At 41.3% G+C, this 17,773-nt stretch overlaps 1 protein-coding gene across 1 annotated transcript in view; it reads left to right on the forward strand.

Annotated features, from left to right (window-relative positions):
• The window catches only part of AGK (acylglycerol kinase), a 36,665-nt gene extending 19,778 nt beyond the window's left edge, over nucleotides 1-16,887 (forward strand). Inside the window, exons 8-15 of the mRNA XM_017804686.1 lie at nucleotides 1,159-1,228; nucleotides 2,007-2,086; nucleotides 4,195-4,252; nucleotides 6,457-6,601; nucleotides 7,692-7,789; nucleotides 10,013-10,083; nucleotides 14,385-14,469; nucleotides 16,413-16,887. Coding sequence (XP_017660175.1) covers nucleotides 1,159-1,228; nucleotides 2,007-2,086; nucleotides 4,195-4,252; nucleotides 6,457-6,601; nucleotides 7,692-7,789; nucleotides 10,013-10,083; nucleotides 14,385-14,469; nucleotides 16,413-16,550 — 745 coding nt within the window. The 3' untranslated portion in view covers nucleotides 16,551-16,887. The remainder of the gene's footprint in view (nucleotides 1-1,158; nucleotides 1,229-2,006; nucleotides 2,087-4,194; nucleotides 4,253-6,456; nucleotides 6,602-7,691; nucleotides 7,790-10,012; nucleotides 10,084-14,384; nucleotides 14,470-16,412) is intronic.
• The last annotated feature ends 886 nt before the right edge of the window (nucleotides 16,888-17,773 follow it).

Genomic DNA, 17,773 nt, shown 5'->3' on the forward strand with positions numbered 1-17,773 from the left:
GCTCAGCAAGATGGACAAGGCTGTAATCAGCAGCTAAGATTAAAATAATAATTTATGTTTGGGTTCTAAAGAAGCTGTTTGAAATGAATGATCTTCTTGTCCCAAGGTAATGAACTGTGCAGGTGAGACTGCAGCATGTTGGTGAAGTTGAAGGTAATTTGGTCAATAGGCTGCTTAACAGTCCACACCAGTAACACAACCTGACTTAAAAAAGTACAGAAGTGATATTTTTAAAAGAAGTATTTGGGCTTGGGTTCCTTCAGCACTCTTACTTTGGAGTGTAGGAATTGTAAAGGTCTTACAGAAAGATAAGAGTTAGGAGAGAAGAAGGGCTGTGGGAAGAGCAGCTTCCTTATCTGTCTCAGTATTGTAATCCCGATGGAGCCAAGGGCAATTTCTCCCACTGATTCACAGGAGTATTGGGCTGGATCTGAAAACTGCATTTTTTCCTTGTCCAGCTGAGACACTGGAAATGTATGCAATGTGGAATCTGAATTTTACCCAGCTTTGAAAACAAAGAGGGAGTTTTAATCAAGTATATGCTTCAAGGTTTGAACATAAACTATTTAATGCACTTAAACACTTTGATTACAAAATCTTTACAGGTTGAAATGACAAAGTGCCTTAGCTACTGCCCACAACTTAATGGAGACCAAAAGGACAGGAGCACAGCTGATAGGTAGATTTATGTTGATTAAAAACTTCAAAACAAATTAGCATACTAATGCAGTTCCAGTCCCAGACACATGAGCTGAGACCAGTCTTGTGCCGTCCCCTACCACTAAAATAAAACAATTATTTGGGTCCTTAGTGTGTTAAGTATCTGAAACAGCAGGTAACACAGTTGGCATATGATCTGCCAGGTTAGCTGAAGAGGGAGGATCTGTGAAAAGCTTAGGCTGAGAATTTCCTTTTGCTTTTTGTCTATTTTGCTGTTTGTTAGGACTCTGGCTTTGTCATGTGTTGCAGCCACCCATTTTGCTTTCTAATTTCAGTGAAGTGCAGCACTTTTCCCCAGGGTTATTATGTTTGCTGAAAAAAGGCCCCACCCGGACTTGTACTGGAATTTTCTAGAAAAAAATGTAATTTTAAAGCTTACTCATTTCCTTCCTTCCTGTTTGTTTTTCTTTGCTTTTTTTTCCCCTGTTTGTTTTGCAGACATATTACTAATGCTACACTGGCCATTTTGAAGGGAGAGACAGTTCCACTTGATGTCTTACAGATCAAGGTAAAAGCATCTGCTTTTTTGGAACTCAACATTCCTAAAACTTTCCTATTCTCATGGTTTTGTGTTTATATGGACTGCTTTTCCTCTGTGCAATGCTGTTACAAATTTTGGTTTATGATATCAGCAGTTCTGATGGCAGTCATTTCTCCACTGTGACATCAGATAGTCTAACTGGGAGAAAACAGCAGAATGCCTGAACATCAGCTTTTTTGAGGCTCAGAGAGTATTGATGAATACAAAACTTAGTAACAGGGATGTCTCTGTAGCAATGTTGAGAGACAGCAACAGCTGTCTGAGCTGATTTGGTGCATTCATATGTATTGTGCCCTTAGTAGCTTTCTTTGACACACTGGAAAATGTAAAACAGGAAAACCTTTGGCTGTGCCCTGCATGGGTTTTGAATATTGTTTTTCTGTTACGTTGTAGAATGGACGTTTCTGCAGTGAGAGTGTAGTGTCACTGTGCAGAGCTCCTTGCTCTTGGCTGGCAATAGCCACAGAATGAAACAGCCATTGCAGGGTGTGCAGTCAAACTCAGTCTACTTCTTCAAAAGTTCACCTCTTATATTCCTCTCCAGAGCAGACAGGATGTACAGTGCTTAAATTCTGCTAAGCTTTATTGCTGTTAGGTGTTTATCATACCCCTTCTGTTAAATGTCACTTTTGGGATTAATCAGAAATCAGTTTTTATTTGGAAATGCTGTTTTTCCGACTGCAGAAAATAAATTTGGAAACAAGGTAAGAGAAAGTAATTTTGCAATCCTTATTTTTCTTCACAGGGAGAAAAGGAACAGCCTGTATTTGCAGTCTCTAGTTTGAGATGGGGATCTTACAGAGATGCAGGAGTTAAAGCTAGCAAGTAAGAAAATACCATTTTTGAAATTGTGCCTCTTTTAGCATCTGTTGCCGAAAAGATATAACCCCCTCTCTTAAGTAAGTCTTTTTTTGAGTGTAGGCATTTGACAGACAGAGGCACCCACTCTTGTTAGGTCTGACATTACACACATGGGAGTGTAAGATGTATCAGCATTTTTATAATTCAAAATAAACACTTATCTGGTGCTTGCCTGTTCTTTTAAGTATTTACTTTCTTCTTGCCTTGTGATATCCGCTTCTGGAACTTTATTCAGATCGTAGCAGGGGGAAAATCTCTCCCTTGAGTAAAGTCTAAGTAAAGTAATTGGCCATTGTTTTTCATCACTGCCAATGAAAAGGTGCATGTGGACTCTGTAACTCAATTCCAGCAAGGGACATCAGATAGATGTAGAAATGCCCTGAAGTTCCTGCTGGAAATGGCATGGACTGTGCTGCCTGATGACTGTTCTCTGAATGCTAAACTAATAATTATTGGGCTTTCTCCAAAAGGACATTTAACATGCCATGTCTGTGTATCAAATGACAAGCATTGTCTGGTGAAGGAGCAGCAGTGCCAAAGCAGCTCACTTCCCAAACTCTTGTGGAGGGAATGCAGCACATGCCTCGGGGGTGCAGCTCTAAGGAAATACCATGTGCTTTGTGAAGGAGCCATCTTTGCCAGGAAGGAAGAGGTAGCTGACCTCTGGAGTCTGTCTGGCAAACATTTGAGAGGTTTGAGAGGGGATGGGGGAGATGCAGTAAACATTTGAGAGGTTTGAGAGGGGATGGGGGAGATGCAGTAAACCGTCAGGTCCCTGGGAAACAAGGAACATTCTTAGTAGGCTGTGTAGGTGCTGACTTGGCTTTGCTGCAGTCTCTCCTGCTAATTGCAGCCCCAAGTTCAAGGAAGTGCACTTCTCTTTGCTCTGCACTCTGACTAGGCTTCCTGCCCATACCCTGTTTTTTGCCTAGTGCCAGCCTTCACATCTTTTCCTGCAGCAGTTCCCTTTTTTAAGAGTCTTTTGGACAGAGTGCTGGAGGCATAACAGCACCTCTTGTACGTGAGGCAAGAATGTTTTCTAATGCAGAGAAAATGCAGAGAAAATGTGCCCAGCTTGGAAAGCACTTCAGCCACAAATGAACGGGTGCTCAGAGTCTGCTTGGAACAAGAACCGTGTGTGCTTGTCCTGTTTTTATTTCTCCACTTCATCTGCTTTTGGTCCCCATGAGGGATGAGTTATTGGGCTAAAATAAACATTTGGTGTATTCCAGTACAACTGATCTTATACTGAAAAGAAGGCACCTATTTAAAGGGAGTTAAGCTGTAAGACAAAGTTTCAGAAATTTTTCTGACTATCCTTCTGCTAAGCACTGTCCTGCTGGAGACTTGGTGCTGATTTATGTCATTATTTTACAGACAGCTTCATGGCTTGATGGGAGTGGTGGGACAGTTGCACACCTTAGTAGTTAGTGATAGACTTAGATCTGCAGTACTCTTGACCTGATGGTGTTTAATGTGCTTTGCTGACCCTGTTTGCTGGAAGACAGTGATCAAAATGTGCACCAAGCCTGCCTAACTGTAGTCACATCTTTGGATTCTATACAGTTTGTAGATTCTACCAGCTGTGTGGCTGATCGGATTTTTATTTTGTAGAACACTGATGTTGATGTGAGAATCCCCTGGGACAAACGAATGTTTTCTGGCTCTGTTCTTTTGTCTCTGAAGCTTTTGATTTTTGTTTGTTTCCTCCAGCATAATGCTTTACTGCATATTGTGGAGGTGCAAACCACCAGCTGTTGGACCACAGGCCTTTAAATCATCCCCAGTTGTGTCACATAACTAGGTAAAATTCTGCTAGTGAGATGTCCTGCTGCCTGTAGTGAAGATTATACACTGCATTTTGGTGATCTGTAAATCAGGAAAGGGATGTCACTGCTAAGCTGCTGGTGATGTGTAGAAACTATCTTACAGTATCAAAAAGCTAAAAGTTATCAGGGAGCACTAACTCAGTGGCAGACAAGTCTGTGTGCTCTGACTGCATGCAAGGTTTTTCCCTTTCCCAGTATTGACCCCTGGATATCTTAGAAGGTCTGTTTGTGTTCTCTTTTCAGGTACTGGTACCTTGGGCCTCTGAAAACCAAAGCAGCTCACTTTTTCAGTACATTTAAGGTAAAAATTAATTGTGAGGAAAGCGTATGGGAAATGAAAAGGCTGACTTTGCTTTGTATAATTTATCTGCTAGTTTTTGTGAAGGATTCTGGTAACAATATAAAATGGGAGTGAAGCTGGACTTGTTAAAAAACCTATCAATTGATAGACTTACTTCAGAGGAGATGAAGGGGAAGAGAAATGCTTTTTAAAAAATTCCCTTTACTGAAGATCTGTTGCTGCAAGATCACCAGGGGGAGCCAGTAACCCCCTGTGAAACTGGTGAGCAGCAGTGGTGGTGAAGATAAGCACCAAAGTGCTCAGTCACCTTTTCTCAACAGCCTTTCTTGTGATAACATTTCACTCTGATTTATTCACCTGGCAGAAGGGTCTATAATTAGACTGCTCATGCACATTGATAAGGCTTCTTTGTGTGGTAAAATGAACATGAAGATTAATAGCTTATATCTCACCTTAAACTTTTCTGTTGCTTAAAATCCTGGAAAGATTAAAATTTGATCTGCATGAAAGGTGAGACAGTTTCACACACATGCTTTTCCTGTTCTCTGAACATATAAGGATCCTAATGAAAGGCTGTGGAAATACCCAGGAGCTGGTACAGTAGATCAGACTGTGCAGTCTAGTCATGCTGTCTGTGATAGTACCAATGATTCTTTTATAGGAAGCTCCTGTAAAGGGGAGTTTAATGGTAATGTATCCGTGAAAGTTGGATTGGTTGGTTTGTTTTTTTTTTACTCCCCTATCCCCTGGAAATTGAAGATGATCATTGTGTGCTGGCATTCTAGGTGGAAACCTCCTCTTGATTTCTCTCCAGCCGCTTTTTAACTTTTGTTGAGTCCTTAGCCTCAGCTATGGGCAGTGATAGTGGATTTTACTGGTGAACTATTCATTGTGCATTAAAAAGATCTGTTTAACCTGCTGAAGATTGAAGTGGCCACTTTTTCTGATATTACAATAGAAAAGTTTCTACCTGATCTCTCCTAATTGTGGTATTTATTGCTTTATGTGCTTCTTATGTTATCATTCTGTTAATTTCTATAAGAAGTGGCTCCAGCCTGTTGAGCTTAATCTCTTCCTGGCTTGTCTTTGCTGCTGCACACTTCATATTTTCTGGTTTTGCTGTAGCTGTCTATTGAAACAGGGTGACCTGCAGCTGAAAAAAGTGTAATGGGAAAGGGCTCACCTCTGGTATTGGTAGGGGCATTGTTGTTAGTGTTATCATCTCTTCTAAAATACACAGGCTTAAATTATCACAACATTGCTGCTTTTCCCTTTAATCCTTAATATTTATTATTTGTATTGCCCTACTGATACAACCTCTGTTTGTTCTCTTTATTGTGTAAGTATGATAGTAGACTCCTTCCTTGCTTTCAGAGGTGTGAAGTGAATTAGCTTAACAACCTGTGCTGTATGATCCAAAACTAATTTTAAAGTTTTGTGCATTGAAAAATAATTGTATTGAGTTCATGTGGGCTCTTGGCTGTTTTGTTTTACTATATACATTTAAAATCCTATTAAGTGATTCCCTCCCTTAGTCCTATGTTTGGAGCATTTCAGAAATTATTTTCAAAACGAGAAAAAATATCATGAAGAATAATGTGTTAGTACTTTTTTCCTGGTTTTTTTCCCCTAACATGCCTTAAGACCTGTTGCACTGCTGTCTATAAGCACCTGACTATCAGATCAGATCTGGATTGTTTGAGTTGTTGGAGAACAAAGGCCTGCCAGGTTTCAGTGCCCCTTGGCTGCACACAGAACTGTCTTTGTCTGTTTGCACTGGATCCTGCTGTGCAGTTGCTCTTTGAGGTTCCCTTGTGCCATGCAGAGACCAATTGTACTTTCAGACATTAATGTTGACCTTGCTGGTTTTGGTTGTTCCCTCCAGCCAGAAGCAGCCGTGTCACCCTGCCACACATCAGCAGCAAAGAAAACATCCCTTTACCCTCTGCTCCTAGAGGGAAAAATGCCTCACTTTGTGCGGGGAAGGAGTAGGTTAGTGGACTTGGGGACTCTTTGAAGCTGCAAAAAATGTCATCTCAGGTATGAATCTGGAGGCTGGAGACCACAAAGTAGGCTGAGGCAGTGGTGGGGCCTGGGTAGATCTCAGGAGTACTTGGGAGCACAGAATAAATAGGCTAGAGGACAAAACAGGTAGGTGCTGAAATGCCTTTATGTTCTGTCTTTCCTTTTCATGTAAATTCAAGGAGTGGCCTCAGAAACATCAAGCTGCTCTCATGTATGTGGGTCCAACTGAGAGACCTCCAGAAGAGCCAGAGGAGAAACCGTCGAGACCTCCTTTGTATGTGAGGCTTTACAGACGGCTTCGCTCATACTGGTCACCTCCAAAAGGTGAGATGTGTATTTTGGCATAAACTCACAGGCAGGTTCTACTCCTCTAATAGACTGGGGGGGGGGGTGTGAATGTCTGCTTTACTTTTGTGCTCTTTTTTAATTACTATCATTTATTAATTTATTTTTATTAATTTTTTTAAACTGTGATTTTGTCAAGATACTTACAGTGGGGAAATGGAACAGAGTAGTCCTGCCAGTGCTTGTGGTCCCATAAACAAAGATCCATTTGTAAAGAACCCAGGGCATTCCCTGGACTCAGGGTTGCTTGCCATTGCTGTGGAGGCCTCCTTAGGGAATACTTGGCACTTTTGGGCGAGCTTCTTGAAATCTTCCAGTGGAATGGCTTCTTAGTGAGCTGGTGAGAGAGGAGCAGCCCTTGTTTTCCAGGGTGGGGAGAGTTGCTGACACAGAGCAATGAATGTTACTTAAAATAGAACAGTAAAATTTGGGCCATGCAGAAGTCCTAAGTTTCTCATAGTACATTAAATTTCTTTCTGTATCATAAACTTTCTTCTCTGTGAGCCTCTCTTGGGTGGGCTGTTGGCTGGGCAGTGCACCTGGCAGAGCACAGAAGGAAGGAGAGTGTGTATGTTGTGCAATCTGCTGTGATGCAAAGACCTCATTTCTTCTTGACTGGCAGAGGTGATTCATGCAGAAGCATGAATTAAGTGACCTGTGTATGAGAACTGAACCGGGGAGTTTCCCTCTATAGAAAATACATGTTACTACAGCATCCTGAATATCAGATTCCTGTTTTTTTGGTAGCAGCACTTCATGTGTTTTCTAAATGTTCCTGTAACTAGCCCAGGAGATCTGTTAATCCCTGGCCATAAGGACTCACAGGGCTGTTGTGTACTGTGCTTGACAGTCTTTTCTGCTACTGTGTGAATGCTGATGCTATTTTTTTCTTCAGTACTCCCAAGCTCCCTTTTCCTTTTATAAGATTTTTACATTTTTAAGAATCAAAACTAGTGGCCACAAAGGCTCAAAGTGATTTTTGTGTCTGGCATTGGTGTTTCATGGTTCATAATGATCAGTGCAGTTGAATTCCACTTAATGATTGATATCTTCTCCTCTTAATATGCAGAATTTCCCCGGGAGGTAACCCCTGAGGACTGGGAAGAACTGAAGCTCTCCACCATTGAGCTTTCCATTGCAACTCGGAACAGGCAGCTTGATCTAACAGTAAGACCATAATATAACTGGATTCCAAATGCTGGCTGGCCACAGTTTTCCTTTCTTGTTAAACTCCCATTCTTGTGTCTACATAAATAAAACTTACTGCCTCGTGCAAGGAGAGGCCCATGACTGAATCCAGGAATGGGCAAGTTTCAGAGCCAGTGTAAAAGCACTGGAGATGGATGTAAAACTGGGATGCAGTGGGATCAGGAGGAATCTGTACGAGGTTTTCACTAGCCAAACAAGTTTTAGGATTGCCCATGAGAAAACAAAGCATCAAAATAGGCATTCCATTCCTTTTTCACCATGTGAGAGTGATTCTGTTTGATCAGCTGGTGCTAGGAGGAAGTTGAACCTGAATGTCTGACTGGAATTTTGCCTTTTTCTCCCTTCTTTTGACTTGCAGAGCTAAGAGTTAAAAAGAACTGGGACTAGGGAAATGATGGGCTACACCGATTTGAAGGAAAGGAAATGCAGGTGGTTGTGGAAGAGTAGAACCAAGGCAGCAAAGGAACTGTACCTGTCATAACCTTCTCAGCTTGTTCATGCTGTCCATTAATTGTTTTAAAACCTGTCTTTAGCTTATGCCTGTGTTTTGGTGCAATTTTACTGCTGTGGAAGCTATTTGAGTAGATGTCAGTCTTTAGTTTTACTGGAAAACACTAACACAGGTGAACTTCCCTTCATGTCTTCCTCATGGCTGCAGGAAACCGTAGCCACTACACCCAGATTAACAGGAGGCATTGAACTTCCTGCAGCATATTTCTTGCTCAGAATTTAGGTCTTTAAGAACATGAAAATCTGAGTTATGTTGATATGTTATTTTGTAGGATCAGAAAAAAAAATAAAGCAGGCAAATACAGTCTTTAAAATGTTCTCCCGTTTTCTCCTTAGAATGTGCCACGTGAACTTTAGTTTCTCTTTCCTCAGTGGCTTATGATTTGCACTGTCAGTGTCTTAGTAATGGTAGAAGCTACACAGAGACTAGTATTTGGGTATTTGGGGTTTTAGTGGTTTCTAGATGGCACTTGAACACAAGAGTTTTGGTTGCTGAACTGGATTGGAGTCAGTGATGTAAAGTAAAAACAGACCTACCAAGAACTGAAAAAGTATCTGTTTGCCACAAACTAGCCCTTATGTCTCTTCTGTTGTTTCATTGGTTTTGGGTTGTTTGTTTTGTCTCCTGTATTCAAGATGCACTTTAATACTCACTGGTATTGAAAAAAAGAAGTGATGTAGGGTTCTCAGGTCTCTTGCATGGTTTAGAAAAGTGGGCAAGTTTATGTAAGGCGAGTTGTACTTCTCTGTTTCTAGATCTGGAAGTACCTTGATGCTGCATCTTTTTTTTTTCTACACCTGTGGACCCCTTGCATCAGCTTATAACTCCCAGTCTTGAAGCCATTGTCCCTGCAGCCATGAAAGCTGAAGAGCAGCTCTCTCAAATCGATACCAGGCCATATCTGCTGACTACTGTCAGCCACTCCTGTCTCACCTCAGATTCATGCCTAGGCTGCCCTCTTGAAGAGAGCTGATAAAGCCATACAGATGCAGCTCAGACAGTGCCAAGACTACCTCTGCAGAACAGCAAATAAACTGAGTTATACTAATAGGTGCATTTATTTTTACTTTTGTCATTTTGATTGCATCTGCACTAGGACTTCTGCCAGGACAGAAATGTTAAAAGAAATAAAAAGAATAAATTGCATCTTAATCAAAGATGCTTTCCTGGAAAACCTTTACTGTATACTCAGTTTAAGAGCAGGCTGTAAATATGAAAGAAGCTAAGTAAGGAGTTTAAAGGATTGATACCAAGGACACTTTGATTTCCAAATTGCATTGTTTAAAATTCTCTTACTGTAGTGTTTGGTGGCCAAACGTTGTATCATTGTACTACTGCTGAAATTCATGAAAGACCCACTGAATAGAAATAAATTAGTAAACCTAAGGGGTCTGCTATTGTCTTTAAATGTAACGAGAAGCCAAATGTGTGACTTGTTATTTTGCTTCTTGTGGTATTTCTTTGAATATTCATCAATGGGAAAATACTGTCTATAATTTATAATTCAAATATCAAGTTGAGATTTGAAAAAAAAGCATGAAATGCAGAAGTGCATCTTCTGAGTCCTTTTGTGGGACAAAGGACTGGGCATTGTGTGAACATATTGCAGTCTCATGGGTGTGGCATTTTCAAATGTTAACTGCTTGATTTCTGAATCCTTTTTTGCACAGCGCACTGAGGACTTCATGGACATTTGCATTGAAGCAGATACTGTCAGCAAAGGAGAGTTTGTTCACAGAGGGTGAGTGTGGGAAGGCTGCAAAAAGGTGACAGAATCACTGTGTGAGTGGGAACACAAATCCTGAAAAGCTGGTTTTCTCTAATCTTGTGCTGCAAAGTTCAGAAGCAGAAGACAGCAAAGGACACCAGTCAGTAGTGCTTCATGAGGATTAATGATTTTGTTCTTTAAAATTCTTACTCATTTTCTGTAAACAAGGCAGAACTCCAGAACCTGGAGTGTCAGAATCCAGGACCTGGAGTTCTTTGTAGCTTCTGAGTTTACTGTACCTTTCATCTTTTCCCATGTTGCTCTAAGTCAGTACTAGTTGTATATTGCTGTCATAACCAAGTTTTATAGACAGCCATGCAGACTTATCCCCAGAATCTTTAGCCTTGGCTGCTCAGTGGATTGAGAAGTGGGTCACAGAGCTGATAACATTTGTACTAGTGATACCTGGAATTTTTGAACTGTGATTAGACAGGCCCTGCTGTCTAAGGGAAAAGCTTCCTTAACTCAATAACTCTTGTGAGAAATTAGGTCTGAGCTGGACGAACTGTTGGAAGATGTGCACTGAAACAGGGACTTAAAGCAAATGTCTTGGTGCTGCTTGTATGTGGAGTAAGAAGGCTGCAGGTATGAAGAAGAAGCATATAGAGAAAAAGTGAATGTTGTCTTGTTTCTCCTGCTCTCACCAGATGCAAATCACAGCTGTCTTTTCCAGTTTCTTCATACAGTCCCACTCACAAATACATTGTGTCTTCAGTGCAGTTTTTACCAGCAACAGATTTTCCTGCTAAATCCAAGAGTGCTTTTTATTTGTTTTTTTTTTATTTGCTGTTTTTTAAGTCTTGGAGCTCCCTCTAGTGAAATCAGTGGGAGGATTTCAGCACCTGTTTGTCTTTCAGCACCTGTTTTCACCTTAATAATTCCTGCTTGTATCTCTTGATTATGATACTAATGGCAGCTGCAGGCCCATTTTTTGGGCATCCCACAAGCCTCAGTGGGAATAGAATCTTCTTACCTGTGCATACACTGTAGGTCAGGTTACCCTCCTGCAACTGCTTTTAAGTTGCATGAGCCATGTGGACCATAGGTTGCTCAGGACTGAAATCTTTGCTTTGAAGGCTACAGAGGGAAAGGAGGAGGAGGAGGAGAGTCTCCTATTAGAAACCAGAGGAATCTGGTCTCCTAAAGGAGGGAGACAAAGGAGATGCTACGCTGGGTTCTCAAACACTTTGCTAGTGGAAAAAAGGTAGATGAACTTGTGTGATTTAAGGGAGGCCTATCCAAGTGTATTCCCACTGTAAATAATGTCTCCCATGTCGACTGGACATGCTCCATGCAGTACTATGGCATATTTTCTGACTGCAATTAGAGTGTCATGCAGAAAAAGTCTCTCATGAGCATTAACATTGCCCTGCTGTCTAGAGCTAATTAGAGGCAGTACCCAAAGCTTTGAGCTGCTGTTCAAGCAAACTTCAGAGAAAGAAGCTCTTTTGATTAAATAGTGCCCAAAAGTCTACAGGTGACAAAGAAAGAGGGGTGTATGGGGTGGGGGAACAGCAGGAGGGACTGGTTAGTTGTACAGAGAGGAGTCATATAAGAAAAAATGTGCCCTGTTTGTGTAAGGCAGAATCAGGGTGTTCAGAGATCCCACAGGGCCTTTGGCAGCGTGCTTTGAGTCAAGCCCATTATCAGAGGCTCCCTATTGTGCAGCACCAACAGGATTTGTCTTTGGAAATGTGTGAAGAAGCTCCTTCTTTTTTCTTCTCTTTTTAATGCATAGTTTAAACTCCACCAGAATTTTGAGGGGGTGAAAAGGTGTTTAGGGAAAATACCTTATTAGTGCAGATATCAAGGGGTTTTTATATTGAAGAGGGCACTGACAGGAGCTGATGAGAACTGATGGAACACACAGAGGAAATTACACATCCAGCAGGAAACTACCATGGAGGTTCAGGCAGTGTGTGTATGTGGGGATACATCAGTGTGCTGGAGGGCAACTGCTGATAGATTTCAAAGAAAAGAGTAGGTCATCCCAGGTGTATAGAAGTGCCCTCTGGCTGTGGATCAGATTTGTGTGAACAAGAGCATTTGCAGCAAGGGTAGAGCTGATGTTTAAGATAAGGTGGAAGAAGAGGTGGTTACAATGGTGTGCTTACTAAGAAGTGCTGGAGGGGAGGAAAGCAGGGATGGAAAATGTAGCATCAGTAATCCACATTTTGTTAGCCAGCTTAGATTCTGTATATGAAAGTTTTGAGAGCTGTCACTCCAGAGCATGAATACAGTTACCAGCTACAGTGCAGAAGACTGGACTGTTTTGGGGTTTTTTTGTTAGAGGACTTACTCTGAATCGTTAATCATTTAACATTGGCCCCTTCTGGACGTGAAAACTAGGTTACAGTTGTGTGTTCCATGCAGTAGGTGTTGTGGTTCTCTCTGCCTCTATTTTTGGGATTCAGTGGGATGCAACAATCAATGGAAACTGTTGCTGTTAGACTTTTCAGTCTTGTTCCTATTTTACATTGCTGTCATCTTGAGTAAGGAGCAGAGTCTAACGGAAATGAATTCTGATCCTTTTATACTGGGCCATCAGAGGGGCAGTCACTGCAAGTGGAGTTGTGTCTGTTTGCTTCTACCAGTGTTCACCTTTGACCGATCTTTGTTTCCACGTCTTGGCTCTTTTGTCTTGACCCCATAATTGCATCTCTATAGAGCTTCATTTGCTTTCACTGACCAAAAAAATCTGCTTGCTCACCAGAGTGCCATATCTAGGACCTTATATGTTAAACTCCAGGCAGGTTAAACTTCAAGTGGGTGATCTTGCTGCTTGTTTGTACAGCACTGTATAAACTGACAATATTGCATGCCATCAATGATTTATGATTTGTATTGCTGGAGGATGTTTAATTCCCTCACAGTCACTCATCAATCTTTTATTCTATACATATTTGATTAAAACCAAATTTTCCACAGTTAATATTGCTTCCGTCCTTCCCTGCCCTTTCCTTTGGTATCTTTGCTTTTCTTCCTTTGACTTTGATTATCATTTCCTGTTTCAACCCTTGCTTGTCATGCTCTTTCTCTGGGATTTTCTGTGATTTTAAGAATCAATTGCATTCCTCTGGGCATAGAAGACTTGGTGTATGGGGAGATTCTGACATGTTTTTGTGAGTTCTTTTCTTTGGGCAATATTTAAATAGACTCTTTCATATCAATCTACGAATAGATGCAAAAGCTGGGGACAGCTGGCATTGCCATTGTCAGAGAAATATCTGTGATAATTCTGCCATGCTTGAGAGCTGTGAGGTATTAACACTGTTATTCTCTGCTGTCCTCTTTGCTATTTGTGTGTCTGAAGAGGGGTCCAAACTGAGAGGTTACTGCCTGGGGTGCAGTGACCCTTTGTCAGTGGTCAGTCAAAAGGTGATGCATGTTGTCAGTCAGGAGGCCAGAGGCAGGTCAGCACACCCAAGAGCTTGTGCTCACTCTGCAGCAGCACACGTGGGGAGAGGGAATCACAGTGCCCTGTTCCTGTAACAGCTGATGCAGTGACAGGACAGCATCCTGAGTCTTGGAAAAGACCCCATGGCACTTGCACCACCAGCTTTCTAAGGCAGGCAGCTGCCTTCTATGTGCTACCATTTGATATCCACAGAAGTAGGAAAGAAAGCAGCACTTCTCTAAATACAGTACATAAGTAAGAATCTTACAGGCACCATGAGAGAGATACTGACAATACTGGATATGCTATTTAGAATGGATAAAATGATGAGTTTCTGGGGGTTTCTTCACAAGAATTATATAAAAGCAGCTGTTAAGAAATGTCATTCTGATTGGTGCTGATGTTAAGAGTGGGGGTTTTGTTTGGTTTTAGATGGTAATTTAGTGGTTCAATATAACTATAATTCTATCATTTTTTTGGCTTAGGGTTGTTTAGGTTGCTGGTAAGTTATGTGGGTGCATGGGATGTGAGGAGACAGTATTCACTGCAGGAATTGAACAGTCCAGCACAAAACTCTGCTCCTTTTTCAAATATGCAAAACTATGTTCAAATATATTCAGTGAGCTCAGAGCAGAAGCTGGGTGCAGGCTGTCAGTGCATACTGATATGTATTGACTGCAGCAGAAGGGGGAAGGTTTATTTTACTTTCTCACAGTTAAACCCACAAATATTTGTATATATACATAACCTCTAAGTTTATCAAATGCATAGTGTTTTATCACCCCACAATGAAATGTCATCCGTAAAGGAGGCTGTTTCCTTTCTCTCTTTCTGAGAGAAACACGTCCTTACCTTACCTCTCTTTTGGATTGAACAGAAGTCAAAAGATCCGTGACCCACATATGTGTCCTGAAGGGAGTCAGTGCATCCAAGCCAGCAGATGCATCTTGCAACTTCCAGAGGTGAGACAAAGACTTGGAAAATTTTGTCACCTTATTTCCTTGTACCCATTGATGCTGCACATTAAGAAATCCCTATTCCAAACCTGGGAGATGGATTACACTGCCAGTGAGACAGGCAGTTCCACAATGCAGCTACTGAGTCCCTGGCCAGGAAACACATACTGGAGTTCCCCAGCTGCTTTTTAAACCTGAGGGAGAGCTTCATTCTGCCAGTAAATAGTGGCAGATCTCTTATGAAGACAGTGATGATGGTTGTTGAGGATATTGCATATACACAGGAAATTCCACCTGAATATGAGGAAGAACTTCTTTACTGTGTGAGTGACCACAACTGGAACAGGTTGCCCAGACAGGTTGTCGAGCCTACCTCCCAGAAGATACTAAAGAAATGTCAGGATGTAATCCTGTGCTTTAGGATGAGCCTGCTTGAGCAAGGAGGTTGGACCAGATGATGCACTGTGGTCTCTTCCAACCTGACCCATTCTGTGATTCCGTGATATGCAGATCTTCTCCTTAGCACTGAAGACGTGTACATTTTGCTCTAAAAGGGATTGTGCTGTAGAGAAGAAGATAAATATTAGAAGCTTTATGGAGACCAAGGAGGGGGAGACAAGGCAAGGGGGCTCAGATCAGTATAAGGAAGTGCCTCAGAACTTTGAATTGATGAGCCTGAGAAAGAAGACAAAACTGTGCCCGCCTGTGTAATTTAGATTTGTCTTTTTCTGCCTCTGGGAGAGAAGAAGCTGTTATTGCAGCCCTGGAGAGGATAGTTTCTTGTTTTTACAAGGACATGAAATCAATCTCCTAGATAATTTCTATCTTCAAGTGATCTATCATTTGGCAAAATAATTCCATATTAAGGGCGAATAGAATGTGCCAAAAGGTGAAAAAAATCTGTTGCTACCGAGTGAAAATCATGAATTATGATGTCATGATTAGCCAGCATCAAATGTAAATACTTGCATCAAATTCATATCATGGCAGTTTTGTGATTCTGAGAGAATACTCTGGAGAGCTGGGCTAAGTATGGCTGAGCCATAAAAAAGGTTTGAGATATAAAATGAGCTGTTCATCCTGCGGCCGCTGCTCAGAGTGTGTGTGCGTGGCACAAAGCAGTGCTGTTCCACTCCATGACCCAGCTCTGATGAAGGAACTGGAGGCAGCTCAGAGGAGTCTCACCAGCTTTGCAGAGAAGTGGAATATGTTGATCCAGCTGGACTGCTTTGCTGTACCTGTGACTTCCAGAACCTATACTGGTTTCTCTAGTCGGTGCTGTTCTGGTGTTAGTTCTGGAGTTCACCCGGAGTTAGTTTGAGTATCCACGTAACAGAGCCCTCCCCTGAGTCCAGTGCATGCAAAGCAGTCACTGAATTTGTTTTTAGGTAAAGTCAGCCTGCCATTTTGATGAATGGTTCTAATCACTGGTGACTTTATCAGCGTTAAAGAAAACACTTAAGAAAATTCTACTGATGAGTAATTCCTGACCAGTGAATTACTTTGCATCTCATGTTTCAGATCAATATAGTGAAACAATACCAAAAGGGGTTTGTAATATGGATTTAATAGGAGTTACTTAACAGGCACTTCTGCAGATTAGGTTGTGTCACCACTGGCAGACTAAGATCTAAGTGCGTGTAATTGAGGTTCCAATAGCAAAGAATCCTTCAGTATAAACAATGTGGGTCATTAAAGCTTCCTAGCATTTAATTATCACTAATTAGTAACTAAGTGAGGCAACATCTTATGCAACAGGCTCTTAATATAGTGAAGGATAGCTCTCCCTGTGTTGTGGAGAGCAGATGGGCTGGAAGGCACAGGAATAGGGGTCATCCTGGTTGAGACTCAGCTAAATATTCAGTTGTAATCCATTGGTAAAATCGGGTACCAGCATTACAGCACTGCTGAAATAACATGCTTGATGTTTAACTGTTATGTGCACACAGGGCACTGAGGGATCCTTTGGCATTGATAACGAGGAGTATGAAGCTATGCCTGTGGAGGTGAAGCTATTACCCCGGAAACTCCGCTTCTTCTGTGATCCCAGAATGAGAGAGCAGATGCTCCATGCAGCAATACAGTGAGAATTCATTTCAAAGGGGCCAGTGTTTACTAGTCTTACCAGGGTCTCTTCAAAGTGCATGAGACCTCACTAACTTGATTAACCCCAGCAGACTAATAAGCCTTTTGGCTATTTTTACGCACAAGGTACTTCCATTGGAAGTGGATGATTTGAGCTGTCTCAAAGGGGTTAAAAATGCAAATGAAAATTCTGAGAAATGCATGTTAACTTGATGGCATCTTTTTTTTTCCCCCTCCCTCCGAGAAGTCATCAGTGTTCCATTTACAGCACTGCAGGCTGAGTGCTGTGTGCCAGATGCTACTGCTGTAATGCCATTGTATATTAAAGTAAAACGAAAGCACACTTGTTCTTGTGTTCTAAGAGTTTAGGTCTACTTTACCCATGTATAAATCTGGAAAAAAATTTATTTTGGGGGGAGTGATGCTAAGGAATTCTGTGAAGTGTTGGGATTGCCACATTAAAACAGGTGGTTTGTTATCTGCTCCGTCACAAAATAAATTGAAGATTGGTGATACCAAGCTTCGGAGCAAGTTTCAAAACTCCCGATATGTATCTGGATGAGATATTTATGTCAGCCTTTTTCATCTTGCCAGATTCAACAGCACAGAGTTCCAGTAATAATATAGTAGAAATATATTCCTTTGATCAAGTTTAGGCATATTACACAGAAGCAAATTGGAAAACATCATTGACCCAAAGCTGTATGAGGTACATGTGGAAAGACTCTTTAACAAGCTGAATGAGTCTTTTTTTGTAAGTATTCCTTTTATTCCTGTAGTAATATAACACAAGTAAGGGCATCCAAATATTTTTATTATTCATCGTGTCTGGTTGCTCTCTTCTAATGTAAACAGTGCTCACCACTCCTTATGCAATCTATATCCCCTTGAGCCTCACTCAGTACCTTAATTAGTTTTGTTGCTTTTCTGAGCTTTTGTTTATAGCTTTGCTTTAATTGCTGAAAGGAAATATTATTGACTTAGGCAAGGTTAAGTGTTGCCCTTCTTATTGTAGCTTATAAACTCACATGATTCTGCCTTGCTTACTGGAAGAAAAATCATCTTTATTTTTCTGATGTGATTGTTGCTTGTCTGTAGTCCCCGTGTTACACTGTGATGTAGTCTAAGTTCATCTGTTGACTCCTTGCTGTAATCAAAATACGAGCATTAGTGAATTGACTTCCAGCTGCTTTTTTAAGGACTGCCTCCTGGCTACATGCTGCTT

Source organism: Lepidothrix coronata, unplaced genomic scaffold, assembly GCF_001604755.1.
Source record: "Lepidothrix coronata isolate B3197 unplaced genomic scaffold, Lepidothrix_coronata-1.0 Scaffold10, whole genome shotgun sequence".
In the NCBI taxonomy this organism is placed as follows: domain Eukaryota; kingdom Metazoa; phylum Chordata; class Aves; order Passeriformes; family Pipridae; genus Lepidothrix; species Lepidothrix coronata.